The 23,123-nt window shown below is 42.3% G+C and overlaps 1 protein-coding gene across 1 annotated transcript in view; it reads right to left on the reverse strand.

Moving 5' to 3' along the window:
- FAM114A1 (family with sequence similarity 114 member A1) overlaps nt 1-23,123 on the reverse strand; it is a 60,964-nt gene that overhangs the window by 21,444 nt on the left and 16,397 nt on the right. Inside the window, exons 3-7 of the mRNA XM_070397901.1 lie at nt 19,201-19,288; nt 7,876-7,986; nt 7,649-7,758; nt 4,811-4,945; nt 2,533-2,685 (exon numbers count right to left, since the gene is read on the reverse strand). Of these exons, the coding sequence (XP_070254002.1) occupies nt 2,533-2,685; nt 4,811-4,945; nt 7,649-7,758; nt 7,876-7,986; nt 19,201-19,288 (597 nt within the window). The remainder of the gene's footprint in view (nt 1-2,532; nt 2,686-4,810; nt 4,946-7,648; nt 7,759-7,875; nt 7,987-19,200; nt 19,289-23,123) is intronic.

Here is a 23,123-nt window from a genome sequence, read left to right on the forward strand (position 1 = left end):
TGACTCGAGGGCCACAATGGGTTCCTAAATTGGACCGGAGGGTCGGAACAAAAGCATGGATGGAGTGTTTGTGTGAACTAATATAGATTCAAAGTAAACATCATTACATAAAAGGGTATGGTCTTTTTTTTTTTTAGTTTTATTCATTTCAAACGGCCAGATCCGGCCCTCGGGCCGTAGTTTGCCCATGGCTGACCTATACACATATCCTATCTAATAAAAGACAAAAAGGGTATTTGACCGATCTTCGCTATGCTTCCCATTGGCTAATCAGGGCGATATGCAAATTAGCTGCCAACAAAGATGGAGGTTAATTTGCATACGTAGGCACCAAGCGAGGGAGCGAAGCTGGCTGGACCCAGGCAGGAGCAGCGAGCGAGGGCCAGCGTGGCGAGCGAAGAGCAAAGAGGGAAGCCCGCCACGCGCTGGCCTCGGCCATGCCCCCAGTGCCCTCGCTCGCTGTGGGCTCGCCCCTGAGGCCTGGGCCCCTCCAGGCGAAGAGCGAAGGCCTGGGTTCTGGGCACCGGAGGAAAACTGGTACCAGCAGCCAAGGGAAGGGGCCCCCGAGGGGTCCCAGACTGGGAGAGGGCACAGGCCGGGCTGAGGGACCCACCCAAGTGCACAAATTTTTGTGCACCGGGCCTCTAGTATGTATACAGTAAAACGGCAGCTGACATTTACTGAGTGCTTATTATGTATAAGGCATGCTGTGACTAACTTCACATGGATTAGCTCAATTATTTTAATAACCCTATGAAATAGGTTTTCATTCCCATTCCCATTTCAGAGATAAGGAGTCTGAGGTAAGACAGGTCCAAACCATACAGCTACAGAGTCATACCTGATCACGTAATATCTGACCCCAAACAGCTTTGTAGGGGAAACTTTGTGCTTCATTCTCTAATGCACACCTTCCCAGATCATCGGATTTTGCTCTATGGGAGTCATTTTATAACTCTCTAAATTGTAGAGAGCTGTTTGAAGCAAAAAAATAATTCTTGACTACAGATATGTGAGTGAATTTTGCCCAGTGGAGGGACAACCTCCTCTGGAAAAACCAGGTGTGTGTCCATTTGCGCATTCATTTCAAAACTGTTTTACTCCGTATACATTTGTGTTTCTTTTGACTCAGTTATAATAGTTGTTTGGTTCCTTTATGTAATTATTGAGGTAAATAAATGATTTAATTCATGTTCATTTTATATCTCATGATTTTGCCTTTAAAAAAAAAAGTCTCTTCTCCATTCGGAGGCTCACCTCCAAGTTCAGCTTCCTGTCTGAGCACCTGCCTCTCCCAGTGAATGGCCCACGGCTCCTCATAGCCCATAGCCCCTCATGGGAGGTCCAAAGGGCACTGCCCTGTGGCCTCCACTGGAAAAGTGCCCATGAATACGGTCACCCTGACATTCACACAACAGAGCCATACATACAGTTAAATGAGTTAACGGTTTTGACGGAAGATGATTTGATTTTGGTTGATGGGCACACAGTATAATATACAGATCTTATATCATACAAATGTACACTTGAAACCTATATGATCCTATTAACCAATGTCACCCCAACAAATTTAATAAAAAATAAATAAAATGAAGTGCTTAGAATGGTGACTATATAAGTGCCAGTATAAGTGTTCGCTACCTAAAGACACACATATACACACCATGTAGATCCTTTAGAAAAGAAATCACCACACCTTGCTGATTTTTGCTCTTCATGTTTTTGTTTTGTTTTTGTTAATCCTCACCCTAGGATATTTTTCCATTGACTTTTAGAAACAGTGGAAGCAGGTGGGAGAGACTGAGAAAACATGGATGTGAGAGAAACAAATCAATTGGTAGCCTCTTGCACGCACCTCAACCAGGGCCGGGGGTCAAGCCTGCAACCAAGGTACATACCCTTGACCAGCATTCTATCCACTGAGCCAAACTGGCTAGGGCGATGCTTTATTTCTTGGGATCACAGCCTTGGGGTCACAGCGGGGGGATGTGAACATGCAGGGCTGCTGGGTGGCTTCTCAGGACCATTCCCAAATACAACTGTAACCACCAATAAGATAATCCTGCCCTTTGTAGCCCAGGCAATCTAACAAATGGGTGATTAAACATCTAAGCCATAAAACTAAATATATTAAAACTCCACAGCCTGGAACCAACACCAGCTGCTTTGTTTTCACTGGGTGGGAATGAAGACGGGGCTTCGTAGGGCATCTTTGATCCGGGTACTATGTCAGCAAAGAGAGGTGCAGGGCCCGGAGCCTGACAGCCAAGCTTCTGAGCAGCCTTTTGCACCATTAGGTCTGGCTAGTGATGACTCTCACTGTGCTGGCCTCTTGGGGATGGGGAGGAGTAATCGCTTGGCAGAGGACGGAGCGGGAATAACATGGAGCATGGGGCGGTCCTAGGCTGTACAGTATTTGTGACCTCGGCACAATAATAAGGAGGTGTTTTAATGGCAGATTTTCCAGTTTCTTTCCTATTTAAGAAAACACGTTGATGAATATGTCATTTAAAACAGTCTCTGCAGACATACCTTGCTTTCACTTTCATTGGATAGAATTTCCAGAGCTTCCAGGTGTGACAAACCTTGGTACTCATCAAACAGCATCCCGTAGTGTGCAGTCCTCTCGGCCGTGACCTGCTGTGCCAGTCTCTGCTTCTCCTTCTCCTTGGCCTCCCTTAACATCTGCAGAAATATGCAATATTCATATACTCACTGTGTGCCACAATATTCGTATACTCACTGTGTGCCCGGAAGCCCTGTTTCCTGCATAAGACGTAGGGGGTGATGAGAGCTGACTCTGTATTTGTAACAGTAGGTTTTAGTCACTTTGGAATTTCTAAAAAAAGATGATGGTTTTGATGGATCCTACTGACAATTTTTACACAGTAGTCCACTTTGAATTTTACATGTTCATTATGTACACAACAAATCAAAGCAAAAATTCTATGCCCCGGTATAGGACTGGAAAGAAGTATAACAGAAGCTCAACAGTGGTTTCCATGGAAGTATTTTCTGTGTGTGATTAAATTCTCTACAAAGTCAAATTTTTTTATAATGAGCAAATGTATGTGCACTAGAAAAGTTTAATCTATTGTGACAGGATTAACTGCGCTGGCTGCACTTAGGCAGACTTCAAAGCAGAAACTAACTGACCTGATTTTATCTGAGTCACATCATTTAAAAATTTGTGTATGTGTGCTTATTAAAACACACAAAATTAATAAAATATAAATTCATAATATATTCCTTACTAGATCCTGAATGTAATTAAGAATGTTAGCTTGGCAGTTCATGAGAAGTATGACTGTGAACTGAGTTCCTCTCTTCATTGATCATTTTTCTCAAGTTATGTTTTTTGTTGATTAAATAAAAGGACAATGAAAGGAACACAGGTCCACCAGTCACTCACAGTTTCCTGCACTTGCTTTCTTTGATTTTATGCCTCATTTATTCGATTCCTCATCAAATTTACTGGGGCATTAAGTTTATAGGGTTCTTTACTATCTGTGAAGAGCACCATAAAGACACTGGCCACCATAAGGTCACCAAGGGAAGATCACAGGCAAATAGATTTTGTTTTTATTATGTGTCAATAAAACAATCAGCCACTTCCTCCTTTTGGGTCTGGATGTTATTGGCTGAAAACCCACAGGGCTGCAGACAGACTCTCCCTCCTGTTTGTCATTAATAAGTATAAGCTCTGAATTTTAACGTTTTCAAAACAACCCCATCAAAACACTGGCAATTTTTAACACAATCAAACCCAGTGAAGAAGGTTGATAGAAAAAAAAATCACTCATTTGAAATATGGTGTTGGAGGAGAGCTCTACGGATGGACCCTCAGGAAGATGAACAAGTGGGTCCCAGAGCAAATTAAGCCTGAAACCTCCCCGGAGGGAAAAATGTCAACACTGAAGCTGTCCTTTGGGCACATCATGACAAGGTGGGGGTTTTGGAAAAGACAATCATGCTGGGAAAATAGAAGGCAGCAGGAAAAGAGGAAGACCGAACAGGAGAAGAACTGACTTCATGCAAGAAGCCGTAGGCCTGAGTCTACAGGAGCTGAGCAGGACAGGACACTGTGGACATGACTCAGTCACCAGGAGTCGGAGCCAATCAAGGTGGCAGGTGACACACACAGCCCTCCCCACTGATCTCACTGGGTTGGTGGTGGTCAAACAAAATAACCAGTTGACATTGAAATCACTTCCTTTCTCTACACCAACTTCCATCTCTGACTTTGTACTTGGGAATAGAAAGGAAAGGGCTGAGATGGAAGGTAAAGGGGAAGCATCATCCTGGAATGATTTGAATTCACTCCAAAAAATGGAGAGTGGAATTCAAGTTGCCTAAAGAAGACCTGGCTTTACCCAGGATGCTGGTTCTATTTTCCCTCTGGACAGGAGATGGATTTAAAAAGCAAGGAGTGATTCTGGCGTGAGGTCCGAGGAATGTTCCCCAGAGAGTTCCACTGGGAGAGAACCGTGAGGCATGCAGGTCGTGCACGGGTGAACACTTCCAATTTCTTCCAGTCATTGACTGTGGGTTAGGGAAACCCTAGCAGACTTCCCTCAGCTAATGGCAGCATCATCCTTCCAACTGCTCAGGCCAACACCTCAGAGCCATCCTTGCCTCCTCCCTCTATCTCACACCCCACATTCAGCCCTTCAGGAAATCTGGATAGGCCTTCGCACTGCACCCAGGATCAGCACTCATGACCACCTTCATGGCTCCACAGGGTTCCAGGCCTCTCCTACCTCTTGTTTTATTGACTGAAAGAAAAACTTGCAAAAAAACAGAATCCCACCTGGGATAACGAAACGGTTCTTTCCATGAGTGTCTTGGTCCGCTTAAAGCCTGGGTCACTTTCTGCGAGGACATTCATGGTTTTCTTGCCGATGAACTCCAGAGCATCAAGCCCGCCCGTTAACACGCTTTTACCCTGCAGATGGAGGTGGGGGATTGCATGAGATTCGACTTTTACATTTTGCTGCTTCGCGGCAGTCAGCAGCTCCCAGAGGACTCTGTCTTCAAATATTGATATCAATGTGACGTCATAATTTTTTTCATCTGGAGATTTATTATCCACTTAATCTGATTTGCTTTCCCTTGGAAGAGCATATGTCATTTAATCTGTAGGACATGCAATGTTATTTTAAATGGATGGTTAGGAAAAAACAAAACATATTTGGGATTACTTTGACCAGCTCTGAGTGTATGAATAGATATATATCCAGGACATAAAATCAATAGGTGACCCGATTGCTACTTTGAAAAAATGTTAAGTCAAGTAACAGAGTTATGTGGAGCAATCTATTAAAATGTCAAATGCTCTTGGCAGTTTAGGGAATTCTTTAATCGAGGGCCCTGGAGTGTAGAAGCCTTAGGCTGTTTCAGATGGCTCCTCCATACTTTTAGAAATGAGTAATAACTGCCTCCGATTAGTATATTCATGAACGAAGACAGGCTGATTTCCATATACTACTGGCTTTAGACACTGTTCTGTTATATAGTTATCCTCTTATGAATCCCTTTGTCAGTCACTGTTTTCCTTAAAAAAAGATGAAAACAATATCTTTCTCACATAAACTGTTCATATAAACAGAACTGCTTAAAGTCTTTGCAACTTCTGCACATACCCTCTGGCTGCACAACTGCAATTACAATATGCATATACCTGTGTTTTTCCCACCTACCTAAATTTATATACATTTTATTTTATTGTTACATTACTAGTGGCCCAGTGCACAAAATTCGTGCATGGGGGGTGTCCCTCAGCTCAGCCTGCACCCTCTCCAATATGCGACCCCTTGGGGGTCATCCTTCTCGCAATCCGGGACCGATGGCTCCTAACTGCTCTCCTGCCTGCCTGCCTGATTACCCCTAACCACTCTGCCTGCTGGCCTTCTCACCCCCAACTGGCCCCCCTTGCTGGCCTGATCGCCCTCAACTGCCCCCCCTGCCAGCCTGCTCACCCCCAATTGCCCCACCCAGCCTGATCGCCCCCAACTGCCCCCCCTCCCACCAGCCTGATTGCCCCCAACTGCCCCCACCCTGCTGGCCTGCTCACCCCCCCCACTGCCCCCCCACCAGTCTGCTCACCCCCAATTGCCCCCCCCCCCCACCGCCAGCCTGATTGCCCCCAACTGCCCCCACCCTGCTGGCCTGCTCACCCCCCCACAGCCCCCCCACCAGTCTGCTCACCCCCAATTGCCCCCCCCGCCAGCCTGCTCACCCCCAATTGCCCCCCCAACCTGATCGCCCCCAACTGCCCCCCCTCTCACCAGCCTGATTGCCCCCAACTGCCCCCACCCTGCTGGCCTGCTCACCCCCCCCACTGCCCCCCCACTAGTCTGCTCACCCCCAATTGCCCCCCCCCCACCAGCCTGATCACCCCCAACTGCCCTCCCCTCCTGGCCTGATAGCCCCTAACTGCCACCATGGCTTTGTCCAGAAAGACGTCCGGAAGGTCTCCAGGTCTAATTAGTATATTACCCTTTTATTAGTATAGATTTCCTGCATGCATTCCCCAATCTTCATAATTATCACGTCAATAACAATATTCTATTTCACTGAGTTAATATGCTTTATCCATCATTTCCATCCTGGACATTAAGACTTGTTTCCAGATTTGGGTGCAAATCAATAATCACACTATAAAACACATCTTAAAATACACATACTTTGGGAGGACTGGGATATTGGCCATTCGTACTTCTGTATATTTGATTTATTTCCTTCTAACATTCTATGGGGGGTGGGGGGTTACTAAAGTAGAGAATAAAATGAGAGGAGGAAGGTCGTAGGGACTTTGAATAAGAGCAGCCCTGGTGGGGGTGTCCAGAGTTTGGGAAAAGAGAACATGGTGACCTCCCAACCTGTGGTTTCACTTCGCAAGGTTTCAGTTACCCGCGTTCAACGGCAGCTCAAAAATATTAAATGGAAAATTCCAGTGACAAACAATTCATACATTTTAAGTTGCATGGCGTTCTGAACAGTGTGACCTCCGTTGGGGTACCTCCCACCTTTTTCATTAGTCATCTGTTTTGTTGCCAATAACAAGTTTCTTTAAGAGGTAGGCGGCCCCCTCCCCCCAGCCAGGGGTGTGAGTCGGGGGACACACTTTGAGTTATTGGAGGAAGGGAGAGTGGGAATGGGGAGGTGGGAATGGGGGGAGAGTGTGGGTCTTAGTTATCTGGAAGCGCTTTAGGAACATCTTGGGGATGTTGTTCCTGACTCTTTACCAGAATTTGTTTTTATTTAAGTGGCTTTATGATATTCCAAATGGAAGGTTAAGGGCACAGAGCATTGAGGGAAAACAGCTGTCCCAGCTCTGAGAACGAGCCCTCTCTCCCCGCAGCCAGACGCTGTCCTTGCAGCAGCTGGAGGACCGTCACATCAGACTGAGAAATGTGCTTTTTAAACAGCTCCTTTCTTTTGAACAGAAAATGCATTTCGTTTTGCCCTTATTATTTTGGTTCCAAGGTTTACGCCTACTCTGTAGGAGAAAGCATAACAAAACCGTCATCCAAAGTTGTGAGCCAGGCCATCTTTGCTCTGATGTATCTAGGTCACTGGTAAATAGAGATATCAAAGGAAGGCGCCGGGAGACTCCAAGGAAAACAGGAAGCAGCGAAGGACTCACTGTGTTTTGAACCACATTGGTGATGGCTGACAGCATGCCCCGGGACCCCGACGACGACGGAGAAGTGGGTGGGCCTTCCTCAGGGCTCTGATCTGAGGCCGCCTCTGCGGCTAAAGAGAGAAAAGATTGTTTCACAGTTCATTTCACTGATCTGAAATCTTCTTATTTGTGCATCGAGTGTAATACAGCCCAAGTCCAAGAAGCCCCCAGATTAATACCTCACTCACCTGGAGGGACGCCATTTTCGGTGTCAGGCTGGGCCCCTTCGGAAGAGCCAGAATTTACACTATGAATCCGTAGGGCCCCTGCTTTTTCCTTGACCGCCGTCAATCTGTGACCTATCGGGAAATGAAGATATGATTCATGGCTACAAGAGAAATCCTCCCATTCTAGAGCTCATCTCCCAGAGTGGTTGTAAGCAGGGGTGGTGGAGGACAGCATAGGCTTTGCAATCACTCAGATGTGGGTCCCAGTTCCAGCTCAGCTTCACCACTGCCTGGGGGTGACCTTGGAGAAGTTTCCTAATCTCTCAGTGACTCAGTTTCTTCGTTGGGTTATTGCGAGGAGCAGATAAGAGAGACAGATGTGAAGCGCGCCCAGGTGCTTTATTATTCCACGTGGCTTTGCACACTGTCTAACTAGCAACCTGGCATCTCACACCAAAGATATGACCTGTAAATAGTATTTGATTCCTTGCAGGCCCAGCCCATGGCAGGTGCTCCACTTCTATTTGGTGAATGGAAATCAGTTGAGCTTTAACATGCTCTTTCCACGTGTTGGTCATTCCTTTAGAATGGAGAGAGCAGGGTTGGAGCCCATGTGTCAAAATCAAAAGGCAAGTCAGTGGGAAAACCAGGAAGGGCACCCGACCGCTCTGACAGTTGTCTTGACAGTAAGTCTAAACATGAGCTATAAGGACAGTCAGCCAGGATGAAGGGCACTGGCTTCACTCCATCTGAGCAGGGACAGAACCTCTCTCTCCTGGACCCAGCACAGTGGGTATTCAGTAACTATTTGGTAAATACAGAACTGACCTTCTCAAGCCCCACCCCACCCCCAACACACACACACACACACACACACACACACACACTCTCTCTCTCTCTCTCTCTCTCTCTCTCTCTCTCTCTCTCCCTTGGCTTGATAAATATAGGGTGTCCCCCAAAAATGTATACAGCCTTTAACAGCTGATAGCTGTAGATTCTATTACATGTTGAAAGTGAAATATATTTTAATAAACGCTGCCTTTATAACATGTATACATTTTTTTGGACACCCTGTATTCCTTTCTACACTTTATTCTGCAGCTTTATCTGTTTCTCATTAGAGGCCCTCCTGATGAGCTATAGCTTTTCTCAGAGTCCCAAATCCAACAACAACAAAAATCTCCTGATGCTCTTAAGTGGCTGTTTAGTTCTTGAAGGAGAAACAGCAGGAGCTGCCATCATCACAGCACTCACCTCCCCCGAGCACTCTGGGAGGAATGGATTTCACTCGGGATCAGGGCAACCTCAGGTTGTTAAAACCCAAGGCAGCAGCAATATTAATATACGGGGGCGGGGGCTGGGTTGGGGAGGGAAGATCCCAACTCATGCCAGGACTTAGAGCCAAAAAGAACCACCTGGTCTTAGAAGGCACCGTTAAAATGATCCATTATCCACCTACTGACTAAGAGAAGGACAAGGCTGAACCCCAAACCCAAATGGTAGTATTGTATTTGTTGTATCTTCATCAGAGCTATCTGAACATAATTAGGACACTGATACTTACCAAACAGACAGAGGACTAATTATACCCAGTGGGAATCACCTATCATTATACATGATCTAGAAAACCCTGAAATATTATCTACAATGTTTGTAACACTAATTACATGCAGAAATATGTGTCTATATTCATGTGCAGATCATTAAATGCAGTTCAAATTCATTATTGAGTTACGTTGGGGGGGGGGGGGGGGGGGAATGCACTGTAACTGCCAAAACCAAGCCTTGAATTAATTCTCTCCAGCTTCCGATGAATCCCAAGCATTTCAATGGGAACTTATTGGCGTTTCAGTAACACATTTAAGTTACACAACATAACCATCTAACTTATTTACATACTGAGTCCATATTCCTTGCCATCTTTTAAAAATACATATTGTTAGAAAGGAAATCGTGCACATGCAGATAGGAATCTATGCTTCTCACCTAGATTTCTGAGAGCTACAATCAAGGAATGAATGAGTTTGAGAAGGCTGGGGCACATCTGTTACAGCTTCTTTGCATAAGCCGTGTAAGAAAGATGATTCCACCTCATTCCCTGAGACCAGTAGGGGCTTATTAAACCTCACGGTCATTATCTCCTCTTTCACCTTTTCCACCCTTTGCAGGTTAGGACCATGTCTGATTCTCTTCCTAGAGAAGAACAGCTTCTCACCATCTCAGAAAACAAATGATCACGGATATGTGTGCATAGGCTGTCTCTAGAAAAATTGCTTTGTTTCTGGAAGGAAATATTATCTTTATGTGCATTTCAATGGGGGGTGTCTGTTTAACAGATATGACAATAGGCTGCTACTCCAACTACACACACACACACACACACACACACACACACACAGTTTTATTGAGTTGTAATTATACTGCACATATTTAAGGTTCTTCCAATGATATATTCTGATGAATAGTTCTTTTTTTCTGAATTCTTTTGTTAGTGAAAATACATCTTTACTACATTCTACTAGAAACATAAAGGGATGGTCTGTCATAACTAGGCTTTACACTGTACACCACACCCCACTTTGAAGAATAACTTCTAAAACTTTACTTAGTGTGACATCTAGTGCTCAAAACAAGGAAGTAAAAATAGGGAATCATGGTTGCCTTTTGACTGGGAGGGATTCATTCTCAAACATTGATCGGTTCTACCACTAACAGAGAAAAACAACAAATATGAGTAATACTATAGGGTATAGTTCCTCAATTAGTTTCTTCACATGTCATCACAAACCCTAAGTATCCTCAAAGAAATCAAAACCCTCAAATTCCATAGTTCTGAAGATGGGATATCCTCTACCCGCTGACATATTGCAGCACTGCAAGGATAAGAATGCTCTCTAAATGCTGTGGTACTGTATAATTTAAAAGTAAATGTTAAATGATTGACTGGTGTTTAATTTATTGCCTATACTCAAGTGGAAAGAACCTAAACTTATAGTGTTTGCCCAATTATCAGACAGAAATTCATTAACCCCTGGGCCATATTCATAGACTGTAAAGGATTGTGAACAAACTTCAAGCATGAATCTTACTTCTTTAGTTTCTTTTCTATATATTCATTTTTAAAAAGAAAAATAAATAACTGAATGAAATAAAAGGGAGGAAATGTTATATTAAAATTTAAGTAATCAATTAAGATACCTAGGAATAAACTTAACTAAGGAGGTAAAAGATTTGTACTCAGGAAACTACAGGACACTGAAAAAAAGAGATAGAGGAAGACATAAACAGATGGAAGAACATACTGTGTTCATGGATTGGTAGAATCAACATCATTCAAATGTCCATACTACCCAAAGCAATCTATAGATTCAATGCACGCCCCATTAATATACCAACAGCATATTTTACAGACCTAGAACGAACTCTCCAAAAATTCATCTGGAATAAAAAAAGACCTTGAATAACTGCAGCAATTTTGAGAAAGTAGAACAAAGTAGGAGGGATCTCAATACCAGATATCAAGCTGTATTACAAAGCCACTGTTCTCAAAACTGCCTCGTATTGGCACAAGAACAGACTTATAGACCAATGGAATGGAATAGAGAACCCAGAAATTGACCCAAACCACTATGCTCAATTAATATTTGACAAAGGAGGCAAGAACATACAATGTAGTCAAGACAGTCTCTTCAATAAATGGTGCTGAGAAATTTGGTCAGACATGCAATAAAACTAGACCACCAACTTAAACCATACACAAAAATAAACTCAAAATGGATAAAGGACTTAAATGTAAGATGGGAAACCATAAAAATACTAGAGGAATCCACAGGCAGCAAAATCTCAGACATATGCCAAAGCAATATCTTCACCAATACAGCTCCTAGGGCAATGGACACTAAAGAGAAAATAAACAAATGGAAATACATCAAAATAAAAAGCTTCTGTACAGCGAAAGAAACTATCAACAAAACAACAAGAAAGTCCACTGCAATGGGAGAACATATTTGCCAATGTTATCACTAATAAGGGTTTAATCTCCAACATTTACAGGGAACTCATACATCTTAACAAAAGGGAGACAAACAACCCAATCAAAAAGTGGACAATGGACCTAAATAGATACTTTTCAAAAGAGGACATAAAGAAAGCCAAGAGACATATGAAAACATGCTCAAAATCACTAATCATCCGAGAGATGCAAATCAAAACGACAATGCGGTACCATCTCACACCTGTCAGAATGGCTATCATCAACAAATCAACAAACGACAAGTGCTGGAGAGGATGCGGAGAAAACAGAACCTTCATGCACTTCTGGTGCAGCCACAGTGGAGAACAGTATGGAGTTTCCTCAAAAAACTAAAAATGGAACTCCCATTTGACCCAGTGACCCCACTTCTAGGAATATATCCCAAGAAACTAGAAACACCAATCAGAAAGGATATATGCACTCCTATGTTCATAGCAGCACAGTTTACCATAGCTAAGATTTGGAAACAGCCTAAGTGCCCATCAGCAGATGAGTGGATTAAAAAACGGTGGTACATCTACACAATGGAATACTACGCTGCAGTAAAAAAGAAGGAATTCTTACCACTTCCAACAGCATGGATGGAACTAGAGAGCATTATGCTAAGTGAAATAAGCCAGTCAGAGAAATATAAATATCACATGATCTCACTCATTTGTGGAATATAATGAACAACTTAAACTGATGAACAAAAACAGATCCAGAGACAGAGAAGCATCCATCAGACCGTCAAACCTCAGAGGGAAGGTAGGGGAGGGTGGAGGTAAGGGGGAGAGATCAATCAAAAGACTTGTATGCATGCATATAAGCCTAACCAATGGACACAGACACCAAGAGGGTGAGGGCATGAGTGTGTGTGTGTGGGGGGGGGGGGGGAGTAATGGGAGGGGGATAAGGACACATATGTAATACCTTAATCAATAAAGAAAAAAATAAAATAAAAAATGTAAGTTAGCTGGTGCCCTACTCAATGGTCCTTGAGCATATGGGACCAGTAGAAAGTGCCCATGGATTAAAATCATGATTCTTGAGAATTCTTACATCATCAGCAATGTCACATGAATTCATGTGATATTAATAGTGATTTACACAGTTAAGGGTTCTCATTTTAGCATCATTCTGACAAGTTTGGCATTCTCTGTAATAAAGGCTGTCATTATTTCTGACAGTGCTGGGAGAAGGGATTCATTAAAATCTGCAGAAGGAAAAAAATGTGTAACTTGGGAGAGGATGGAGAAGGGGGCAATGGTAGTTTTGAAAGGTAAATATGCAGATCAGATGCACCTCCCCTCCTCAGGTTCCCTTGTAGACTCAAAGAACTGTCAAAATAGAATTTTAGTAAACACTTAGGCCTTTTGTAGTATCTAGGAATACACTGTTCTGTTCTGCCATGGAACTTTTACTTTGGTATACATATTTGCATGAGTTTCAGCATTGTCGACTTTCATTCTGATTATTGGTCTATCACTCTTAACTTAGTATATTCTAGGAACCAGTCAGGTCTCTAAGAGGCTTGTGGGAAACCACATCTGGTTCTCACACCATCACTGTGAAATTACCATCAAAATCATTTTTTTTTTTTTTACATTTTCCTTTCCCATTCTGGTTTCTGCCTGGATCTTCAATAGTAACCATTTTTATTGCATTTTATGACCTTGTCCAAAGGCCTGGGTCTTCTTAGAATGTGATGACGGTGCAGCTATGGGTGAAACTAATGCAAGAGTGACCGCCTTTCCCAAAATAATTGCTGGCTGAGAAATGCTTGATTTTATATAAACATTGGGAAGGTTGCTTCTTCTCATTTTCCTTTAACTTTGGGGTCAATGTAGTGAGGCAAAGACAAAATAGAAAAATACAGAGTAGCAAAAAGTCAATCAATTTTCTGTATTTTTCCACTTAGCACAGTACTTACAAACATCTTTCTCCTTCTATATGTAGCTATAGACTATGGAATCATTATATTCCAGAAGTTGAAAGAAATCTTAGAATTTGTCAAGTTCCCCGGCCCCCACTTTTCCAAATAAGGAAGCTGAGTCTCAGAGAGCTGGTGTGCATGGTGTAGCTAGTTAGTGACAGTCCTTTGTGATCACAAGTAAGTAGCAGTCAGGGCCTGGCTCAGGTCTTCTGACTCCTCGTACATTGCTCTTTCCAAGAGACAACCACCTTCTAAATGTTTCCATTTTCTAATTCCTCTCCTGCCATCTTTAAACAGTTCTAACTACTGTGACATCAGTTTCTCAACAAATGTAAGAAGTATTGGTTTTGCCCTGGCTGGGTGGCTCAGTTAGTTGGAGCATTGTCCCTTACACTGAAAGGTTGTAGGTTTGATTCCCTGTCAGGGCATATACCCAAATTGCGGGTTCGATCCCCTCTTGGGGCATGTGCGGGAGGTAACCAATCGATCTTTCATTCTCACGTCGATGTTTCTCTCTCTCTCTCCCTCTCCTTTCCCCTTTAAAGTCAATAAAAGCATGTTCTCGGGTGAGGATTAAAAAGAAAAAGAAGTATTGGTTTCTGTTTCTAGTGCTGAATTGACAGCTCTGTGCTTTGTTACAGATTGTGTGTTCCGCACTCCTGTCTGCAATTGGAATTGCCCTGGGGGTTACATGAGGTTTCTGAGTTGAAATCAGTTGCAATGGAATACCTGGTTATTTTCTTTCTTTACTTTCTACAGGCAACTTATAAACTTTCAAGAGCTTGTCTACTGCTCTGACTGCTCTGTTCTCCAGTAAGTTGCTTTGCCTTATGATAATAAACTATCAATGCTGCAAAGCCCTGGGTGGATAGTATACCTCTACTAATGGAAGGCATGCCTAACTTGCCTCTCTCAATTCCAAGGTAGCAGATCAATATAGAACACAATCCAGGACGTTACCCATAACTTTTTAAAGTCTTTGTTCACTGATGGCGGGACCCTATTCCAACCCTTGTGCAGGCTGTGAGCCCAGCTATGACACCTCTCCATTTGTGGGACATTTGTGATCCCTTAATTACCTTTTGGGAGTTCAACTCCCATCCACCACCACTTCCTGTTTCCAGCTCTGGAACCCATGACTTCAGCCTCCCCTTACGATAGATACCTGCTTTAGTTCTCTATCAGGCCCACAAAGATACGTATCCAGTTTTGAAGTACACACGGGTATTATTTTAGCTACTATTACTCTGTAAAGTGATAGCCCATCGAGACCAGAAATCTCCGAAATATGCCTTAGGAGCAACTTATGGGGGGTATTCAGTTATATTGCTTTTGCATGCATTAGGGTTGTGATGACCAGTGGTGACGGACAAGATAGCTCCAATTTGTCCAAAGGGACTCCTAGGCTGAGCATCAATGTTTTAACATTTCTTTGGTCTCCCTCATGTGCCCTTTGACTATTGTTGGTGCAAACAAGAGAAAAATGCCAAGATTCAAACACTTTTCAAAATTCCATCATGTAGCCAGAGTCATCAAAAGATATTAAGTTTCTAAAATTGGTGATATAAACACCTTCTTCCTCCCACCCCCCTGACTCTCAACCTTAGAGTGTGAACAAGATTGTGAATATAATGGGCTTTCACTCCCATGATTAGTTATGTTATAGGGAAAACATGAAGGGATTTTTCAAATGTAATTAAAGTCCTTAATCAGTTGGATTTGAGTTAACCACAAGAGAAATCATTGTTGGTGGGCCTGAACTGATCAGGCGAGTCTTTAAAAGGACTCCTAAAGGGAAAGATTTAAAGTGTGAGGGAGATTGTTCTGCTGGTTTGAAGAAGGGCCTGAGGGCTGCCTCAAGGGGCTGAGAATGACCCCTGATTAAGAACCAGCAAGAAAATGAGGATATCAGCCCTATAATTGCAAGGAGCTAAGTTCTGTCAACACCCTATATAACTCTGAAAATGACCCTGAGCATCAGGTGAGAATGCAGTGGGTTGGCACCTAGATTTCAGCCTGGTAAGTCACTGAGCAGCAGCCCTAGCTATCCTGTGCCTAAAGTCCTGCCCCACAGAAACTGTGAGCTTATCAATGTTGTTCTAAAGTCGCTAAATTTATGGGAATTTGTTCCACAGCAATAGAAATGAACGCAAGAGGATATACTGAACATCATTTGGATATGATATCGGCCAATGTGCAAATGTCCTACAATCTCAGAGAAACAGCATATCCACCAACCAGAAGAGGGAAGGTGACACGGCAATCATGCTGGCTCAAGGGCACTTATCTCTCTAGGCCAGCGGTTCTCAACCTGTGGGTCGCAACCCCTTTGGAGGTCGAACGACCCTTTCACAGGGGTCATCTAAGACCATCAGAAAACACATATATAATTATATATTGTTTTTGTGATTAATCAATATGCTTTAATTATGTTCAATTTGTAACAATGAAATTGGGGGTCACCACAACATGAGGAACTGTATTAAAGGGTCGCAGCATTAGGAAGGTTGAGAACCACTGCTTTAGGCTCTTCTGGATCAATTACTACACAGAGCCAGCCGAGAAACACCAGAAGCTTTGAGTGTCTGCAACATTAATAAGATACAGCATTTATCATCTTCACGGTAACTTAGACACAGGGAAACTTCAAGAGTAACACCAAACATAAGCACAGGCTGCAGATAAAAGACATTGACTTCCGATCAAGTTAAAAGAGGAGTGGCTACCAGCGTGGGGTGAGACCTGCCACAGAAATAACACTGTGCTTTTTAAGCAGTAAAACCACATCATCTACTACTGGCTATACTTGAACGAGGTAACAGAACCCAGAGACTTTGCAGCACAGTCTACTGAGACCAAGGCTGCACTAGGCCGTACGTGTGGGAAGGTCAGATTACAACAGGATACCTAAGATGCTAGGTGGTAAATTCAACAGGTGAGCTGTCAGTTGGTGGATGGAAAACCTTGTAAGAGTCCAGAGAAGCCCAAAGTCAAAGGATGAGCTGTAGCTGTCGACCGATGAGAAACATGAGCAAAGAGTCAGACCAGCTAGGGCAGAGCCGTTACCGGCAGGTGCACCTGGAAGTGTGCACACATTTCTGCATTTACCGTGGAAGGAGCTTATATCTAACATGAAAGTACATCCTTTCTCTATAAAAGACCCTTCTAAAGCACTGAATTTGTTATAAAACCAGGGCAGCTCTCGACACCATCATAACTGGAAGCACGCAGAACAGTTTGCTGTTAATGACGTTAATCGTGAGGACAGCTGTAGAATTCCGTGACCATATTATTTACTTTTCCATGACTTCTCCCAATTTCAAAAACTTTTGGATTCCACACTTGTAGGTTTTGGTTCAGGAAGCATGTCAGTCCTAAGTGCTGCCAGTGGCAAGATCCATTTGTGAGCCACTAAACGCTCCAATGTTTTCCCTGAAGCAGGCTGCCTGTAGGTGCTTATTCTCACTCTCACGAAGAGATTCTGTCCTGTTCAGACAACACAGGTTTCTCTGCTTTAATTTGGCTAACTTTTCCATCTCCGCATATAGTGCCCACTGCACACCTGTCCCCTACAAGTAGCATAGAGAAAAAATCTCTCTCCAAGCTCTTGCCAAAGAGGCCGACATTTATTTAAACACCGTCTACTTCCTGTTGGAGCTCTTGTGATGTTTGACAGACATGGAATTAGGGGGGATAATGTATCCATTCTTCCGGTAAGTCTAAATCTTATCCAATTAGATATCTGGTCCTTAAATTGCTTGTGACCATGGTCCACTGCAGCAGAGCAAAAGACCTTCAGACCTTCCTAACCCTCCTGGTTTAAGAAGTAACAACAGATTGGGCCAATCATGGTCTATCTCAAGATGCTCATGGCCGTGAACTATACCTTGAGACACCCGAATTGAATGATGTGAAAGCTATGTTATTTGTGACTTCTCCTGTCCTGCTCCTCACTCTCTAGCTTCAAGATGAAATGCCTTTGCTAAATTATCTTAGGCATGTTGGTGTTATACCTTCAGTTTTCATGAAAAGTGGATGTAAGGAAAGGACACATGAAGAATATTTTGACAAACCTGCACTGATGACGACATTGTCCATTATATTTTCTCCTTGCATAAGAGCCAATAGTTCTCTGGCCAGTGTTCCTAAATGGTTAGAGCATTGGCCCACACACCAAAGGGTCTCAGGTTAAATTCTGGTCATTCCCAGTCAAGGTCATGTACCTGGATTGCAGGTTCCATCCCTACCAGGTTGGGGCGTGTGCAGGAGGCAACTGATGCATGTATCTCTCTCACATCAATGTTTCTCTCTCCCTCTCTCTCTCTTTGCCCCCTCCATCCTGCCCTTTCACTCTCTCTACAAATCAATGGAAAAAGTATCCTGGGGTGAGGATTAACAACAAAAAAGGGCCAATAGAAGAAACTGCTTCAAAAATTTAATACCATATAAATAATAAATTTATATAGCTAAAATAAGTTTTTTTCTTATTAATCCTCACCCAAGGACATGTATTTTTATTGATTTTAGAGAGAAAGGAAGAGAAAGAGAGAGAGAGAGAGAGAGAGAGAGAGAGAGAGAAAGATCAATCGCTTGCCTCCCAGATAAACCCCAGTCTAGAATCCTTTTGGTGCCTGGGACAATACTCCAACGAACTGAGCCACTTGACCAAGGCTAGGTGAACTAAGTTTTATTTCATCATTCTGTGAGAAATACTGGCAGCCAAAAAGCTCAGTTACAGTAACTCTATTGACAGTAAGGTCAATGCTCAATTATAGTAACTCTATTAGCTTTGGGGTATATTAAATATATATTATATATCCTTCCTACTTGCATAATTATTTCTATTTGTATTTCAGTGCTCTGCTGATGAAGTGCCTTTTATAGATACCTCAAAAGTACCATTTGTGAATCCTTTTTGGTATGTTAATTGTACATTTTAAAATATTTAAGTGAAATGATATGTACAAAGCTTTAACAATATATATTAAAAAGCCCAAATCTTATATTTTAAGAGTCAATATAATACAGTGGCTTTTATATAAAAAGCCATACTCCTTGGTTCAAATCTCAACCCAGCCACTCCTCACTTTGGACAAGGTCTTTGCAGGTTCCATCCCTACCAGGTTGGGGCGTGTGCAGGAGGCAACTGATGGATGTATCTCTCTCACATCTCTGTGATTCAGCTTCCTTTTCTCTAAAATGGAGAAAATAAGAGTATCTTCTTATAGGTCTATTTTGAGGAATAAATGCAATAATATATAGGAAGCACTTAGAACACTAAAAATGATGATCTTAGAGGCTAATGTTAAACTGTATCAGCACACAGTATGACTAAGCTATCATATCCTTTTAGGCTTCTGAACTTTATCCATTCAAATGCAAGATTTAAAATGCTTACCTACTGTGGCAGATGCTGATGAGAGCAGAGATTTGCCCCAGGATCCCCAGCCTGCCCATCCGCCTCCTTGTGGAGGGGAATCCACAGCCTGTAGAAAAACAGATTAGCCATGAGATCAGTAATTCAAAAGCATGCATTTGTTTGAAGCAAAGAGATTTTTGTTTGATTTTTAAATCACCAAGAACCGTGCCTCACTGGCTTGCAGTTTATAAAGGTCATAAAAGAATATACCAACCCACACTGCAATGTGTACTTTGGAACCAAACTGATTACTCGTGGTGTTGGCTTCTGAGGGTTTGGCATGAAGTGAGAAGAAGGGAGTTTGATGTTAACCAAGACTCAAATTTCCCATCATCTGGACAGGGCTGTGGGGGGGAAAGGATTTAATATAGTAGGGCACAAGAGTGATTTGAAAAAGTTCAGAACAACTTTGACTCATGAGATTTGTAGAGAACTAAACAACTGTGCTTCTCATGGTAGAGTGAATTTTCAAATCTCTGGGGGCATGTAGGAGGGAGCTTTGCCATAGGTGATAGGCAAAGTGTCTAGAAAAGCATCAGTGAGCCTGGAAATGGTAGCAGCAACAGGTAGCCTTTTAAGGTAGACAGCTTTCAAAGTGTCCACTCCACTCACAATGACCCCTGTAACCATATCTCTCCCTGTCCATGGGCTCAGTGGATTCAAATCCTCTTGCTTAGGTGTTTGAATTAGGACTGAGACTCGTTGCTTGAATAGAAGATGGACACTCAGGGAATGTAGGGCAACCATATTCTATCCACCTGGCAGGCTAAGAATTCAGAGGAAGCAGCATGAGCAGAGTGAAGAAGATATATTCAGAGGATCTGTTCAAATTCCTGATACCGCCTCAGCCCTGGTTCCTCTTCCTCTTTGAGGTTCTGCTGCATTCCTATCTTTGGGTTCCATGAGATTCCTGCATGGTGTGTGTGTGTGTGTGTGTGTGTGTGTGTGTGTGTGTTTCTCTTTTCTCCTCCTCTCCACTTATGTATCCCCAGAAGAATGCATGGTATATAATGAGTGCTCAATACATTTATTTGTTGAATAAATAACTAAAATTCATCTGTTTTCTTAACTGTGCAATACTTGCAACCAATGCATTCTGATCCAATTAGTGAAACCATGGCTTTCTCTTATTATCTAGGAACTAGAGGCCTGGTGCACGAATTCGTGCATGGGTGGGGTCCGGCCAGCCCGCCCTGAATGGCTGATGGGGGTGGGGCTGGCCAAGGGGAGGGGCCTCAGGCGGTTGGCCAGCCCCACTCCCTGGTCGAACTCCTGGTCGAACTCCCAGTTGAGGGGAAAATTTGCACAATAGCCTTTTATTATATAGGATACATTCTAAAAAATGAGGCAAGAACATATTAGGACTTGGAGAATCACAGTTCTTTCACTCCAAAAAGAAAGAAAGTAGTTAAGAAAGAAGTGAAAAATTCCTACAAAGTTTGTAAATTCTATAACTTTTGACCCAAGGCTGGTCCATCAGTCATCTCCAACTCCATTTTCCCTGCTGTCTGCCACTCTTGCAGATAAGAGTGGATGTGTGGCCTGACTGGTGTGGCTCAGTTGGTTGAGCATCGTCCCAGGCACCGAGATGTCTCTGGATTGATTCCCAGCCAGGGCACATGCCTGGGTTGTGGGCTCAATCCCCAGTAGGGAGCATGCAGGAGGCAGCCGATCTCTCACTGATGCTCTCTCTCTCTCTCTTTCTCTCTCTCTTTCTCTCTACCCCCCCTTTCCTTCCTCTCTCTCTCTAAAATCAGTACAAACATATTTTTTAAAAAATACTTTTATTTCAGAGAGGAAGGGAAAAGGAGAGAGATAGAAACATCAATGATGAAAGAGAATCATTGATCAGCTGCCTCCTGCATGCCCCACACTGGGGATCAAGCCCGCACACCAGGCATGTGCCCTGACTGAAAATTGAACCATGACCTCCTGGTTCATGGGTTGACGCTCAACCACTGAGCTATGCGGGCTGGGCCAAACATATTTTTTTTTTTAAAAAAAAGAGTAAACATGTGAAACAGTTTCAAATTAATGAGATATAACTGGGAACACTTTGTTTTCATAATGAATTATAAAGTTATGGCCAGTGCCAGCTTTCCCTCTCCCTTTATCCTGTTCTGAATGTGGACATAATGCTTCAAACAGAAGCAGCCATTTTTGCTGCCATAAGGGAAAGGCCAGGGAATTCCAGATACTGGTGCTGCCACTGCTGAGCTACTAACCCAATGTGAGTAGCTGCCTATCTCCATTCTTTCTGTCAAGTGAGAAAAAAACACACCCAAATTGCTATTTTATAAGCAACTATAATTGGATTTTAATTACTTGTACCCAAATGCATTCCTAACTGGTTCACCTGTAAATATCAAACACCATCCACCAGTGTACACTGCTGGTCAAGAGAAAAGGTTATAGAATTAAATTGCTTGGGTTTGACTCTAGGCTGTGCCATTTTGGGCAACAAGTTACTCAAGTCCTTTAAGCCATTGTTTACTTCATTACAGAACACAAGGTATGGTATACACACCTTCTGTATAAGAACCAATGGCCTCAGAGGTTTATTGTGGAGATTAAAAGAAATAATTCATATAAAACTGTAAGCATAGTTCCTGGCACTTAAGAAATACTTCATAAATGTTAACTAGTAATAATAATAATAATAACAATAATAAGAAACCACATTTTTAACACTAAGAAGTAAAAAGCTTTGAAAATTGGCTGACATTTTTGCTGTTGGAAACAATGAAAAGCCTGAATGGAAATACTCAGGATTCATGACTGTGAGCTTTCATTTTTTGGAGTCTACATTGATTTAATTCACTCTGGCAATGGAAGCCAATGGCAATTTTATACCATCATGAAGATAGATGTAAGCTGGTGATTAATATCATTCTTTTATGGAAAAAATCACTACCTATGTGATTAAGGAGAGTTAATACACTTAAGGGTGACAGCTTCTGACTCAAATTTACAATACTTAATATGTTCTGACAGCTGGTAATTGACTAGCAAATGGAAATAACTGTGAAATAAATTTGGAACTTTTTGCAGTATAATAAGTGACAACTTCAATTGATTTATTAATAAAGCTCCTTTGACATTGAGATGTGACCTAATCAGCTGTGAAGAATATTTATCAGTGGCAAATACTCAAATGACTAACTGTGCATGTTTAATACAAAAACCATATAAACGAAATGTTCAGCATGAGTTATAATTCTATCTCACCATGAGTACTGTCTCCACTTTAAATGGCTTTAATGTCACAAACTTTTGAGACTATAAAGTAGACAGACTGGACCTACTCAGATCTTCCATTATCAAATATAGTTATTTTAAACCTTTTTTTTCTCATCCTCTTGCCATGTAACCCCCACCTCCTTTATCAGACTACTTCACGTCCTATTTTACAGAGAACTCAGAAGCCATTAGATGAAGACTCTCTGAATTTCCTCTCCCTCCCCATACAATTGCAGAAGAATGACCTCATCTCTTACAACTCAGATCTGGCTTGATCAAGAGGAATATCAAAACTCAACTGGCGATCATTTAAACATGTATAACCATTGTGTAGTCCTAAGGATAGGAAAGAATTCAAGATTCCATCAAGTTCAAAGGTCTTTAAATAGAAAAGACATGTATATCTCTGGTATCTTATTTAAAGATCTTCCAATAGAAAATACATTTATTTACTTTAGGCTAAAAAGTTCAATGGTATCATGAGACAGAAAAATGTATAAATTTTAGATTCTATAGAATTTAAAGGTCTTTAACATTTAACTAGAAAATAAATGAACCTGTCTTAAGATCATAGATCAACCTGGTTGTCCTATTTCCTTGAGTAGATCAAGAATCAGGTACTGTGGAGGAGAAACCAAGATGGCGGCATAGGTAAACACTGG

Source organism: Myotis yumanensis, unplaced genomic scaffold (assembly GCF_028538775.1).
Source record: "Myotis yumanensis isolate MYYU_CA2020_CCGP unplaced genomic scaffold, mMyoYum1.0.hap1 SCAF_1, whole genome shotgun sequence".
NCBI lineage: Eukaryota > Metazoa > Chordata > Mammalia > Chiroptera > Vespertilionidae > Myotis > Myotis yumanensis.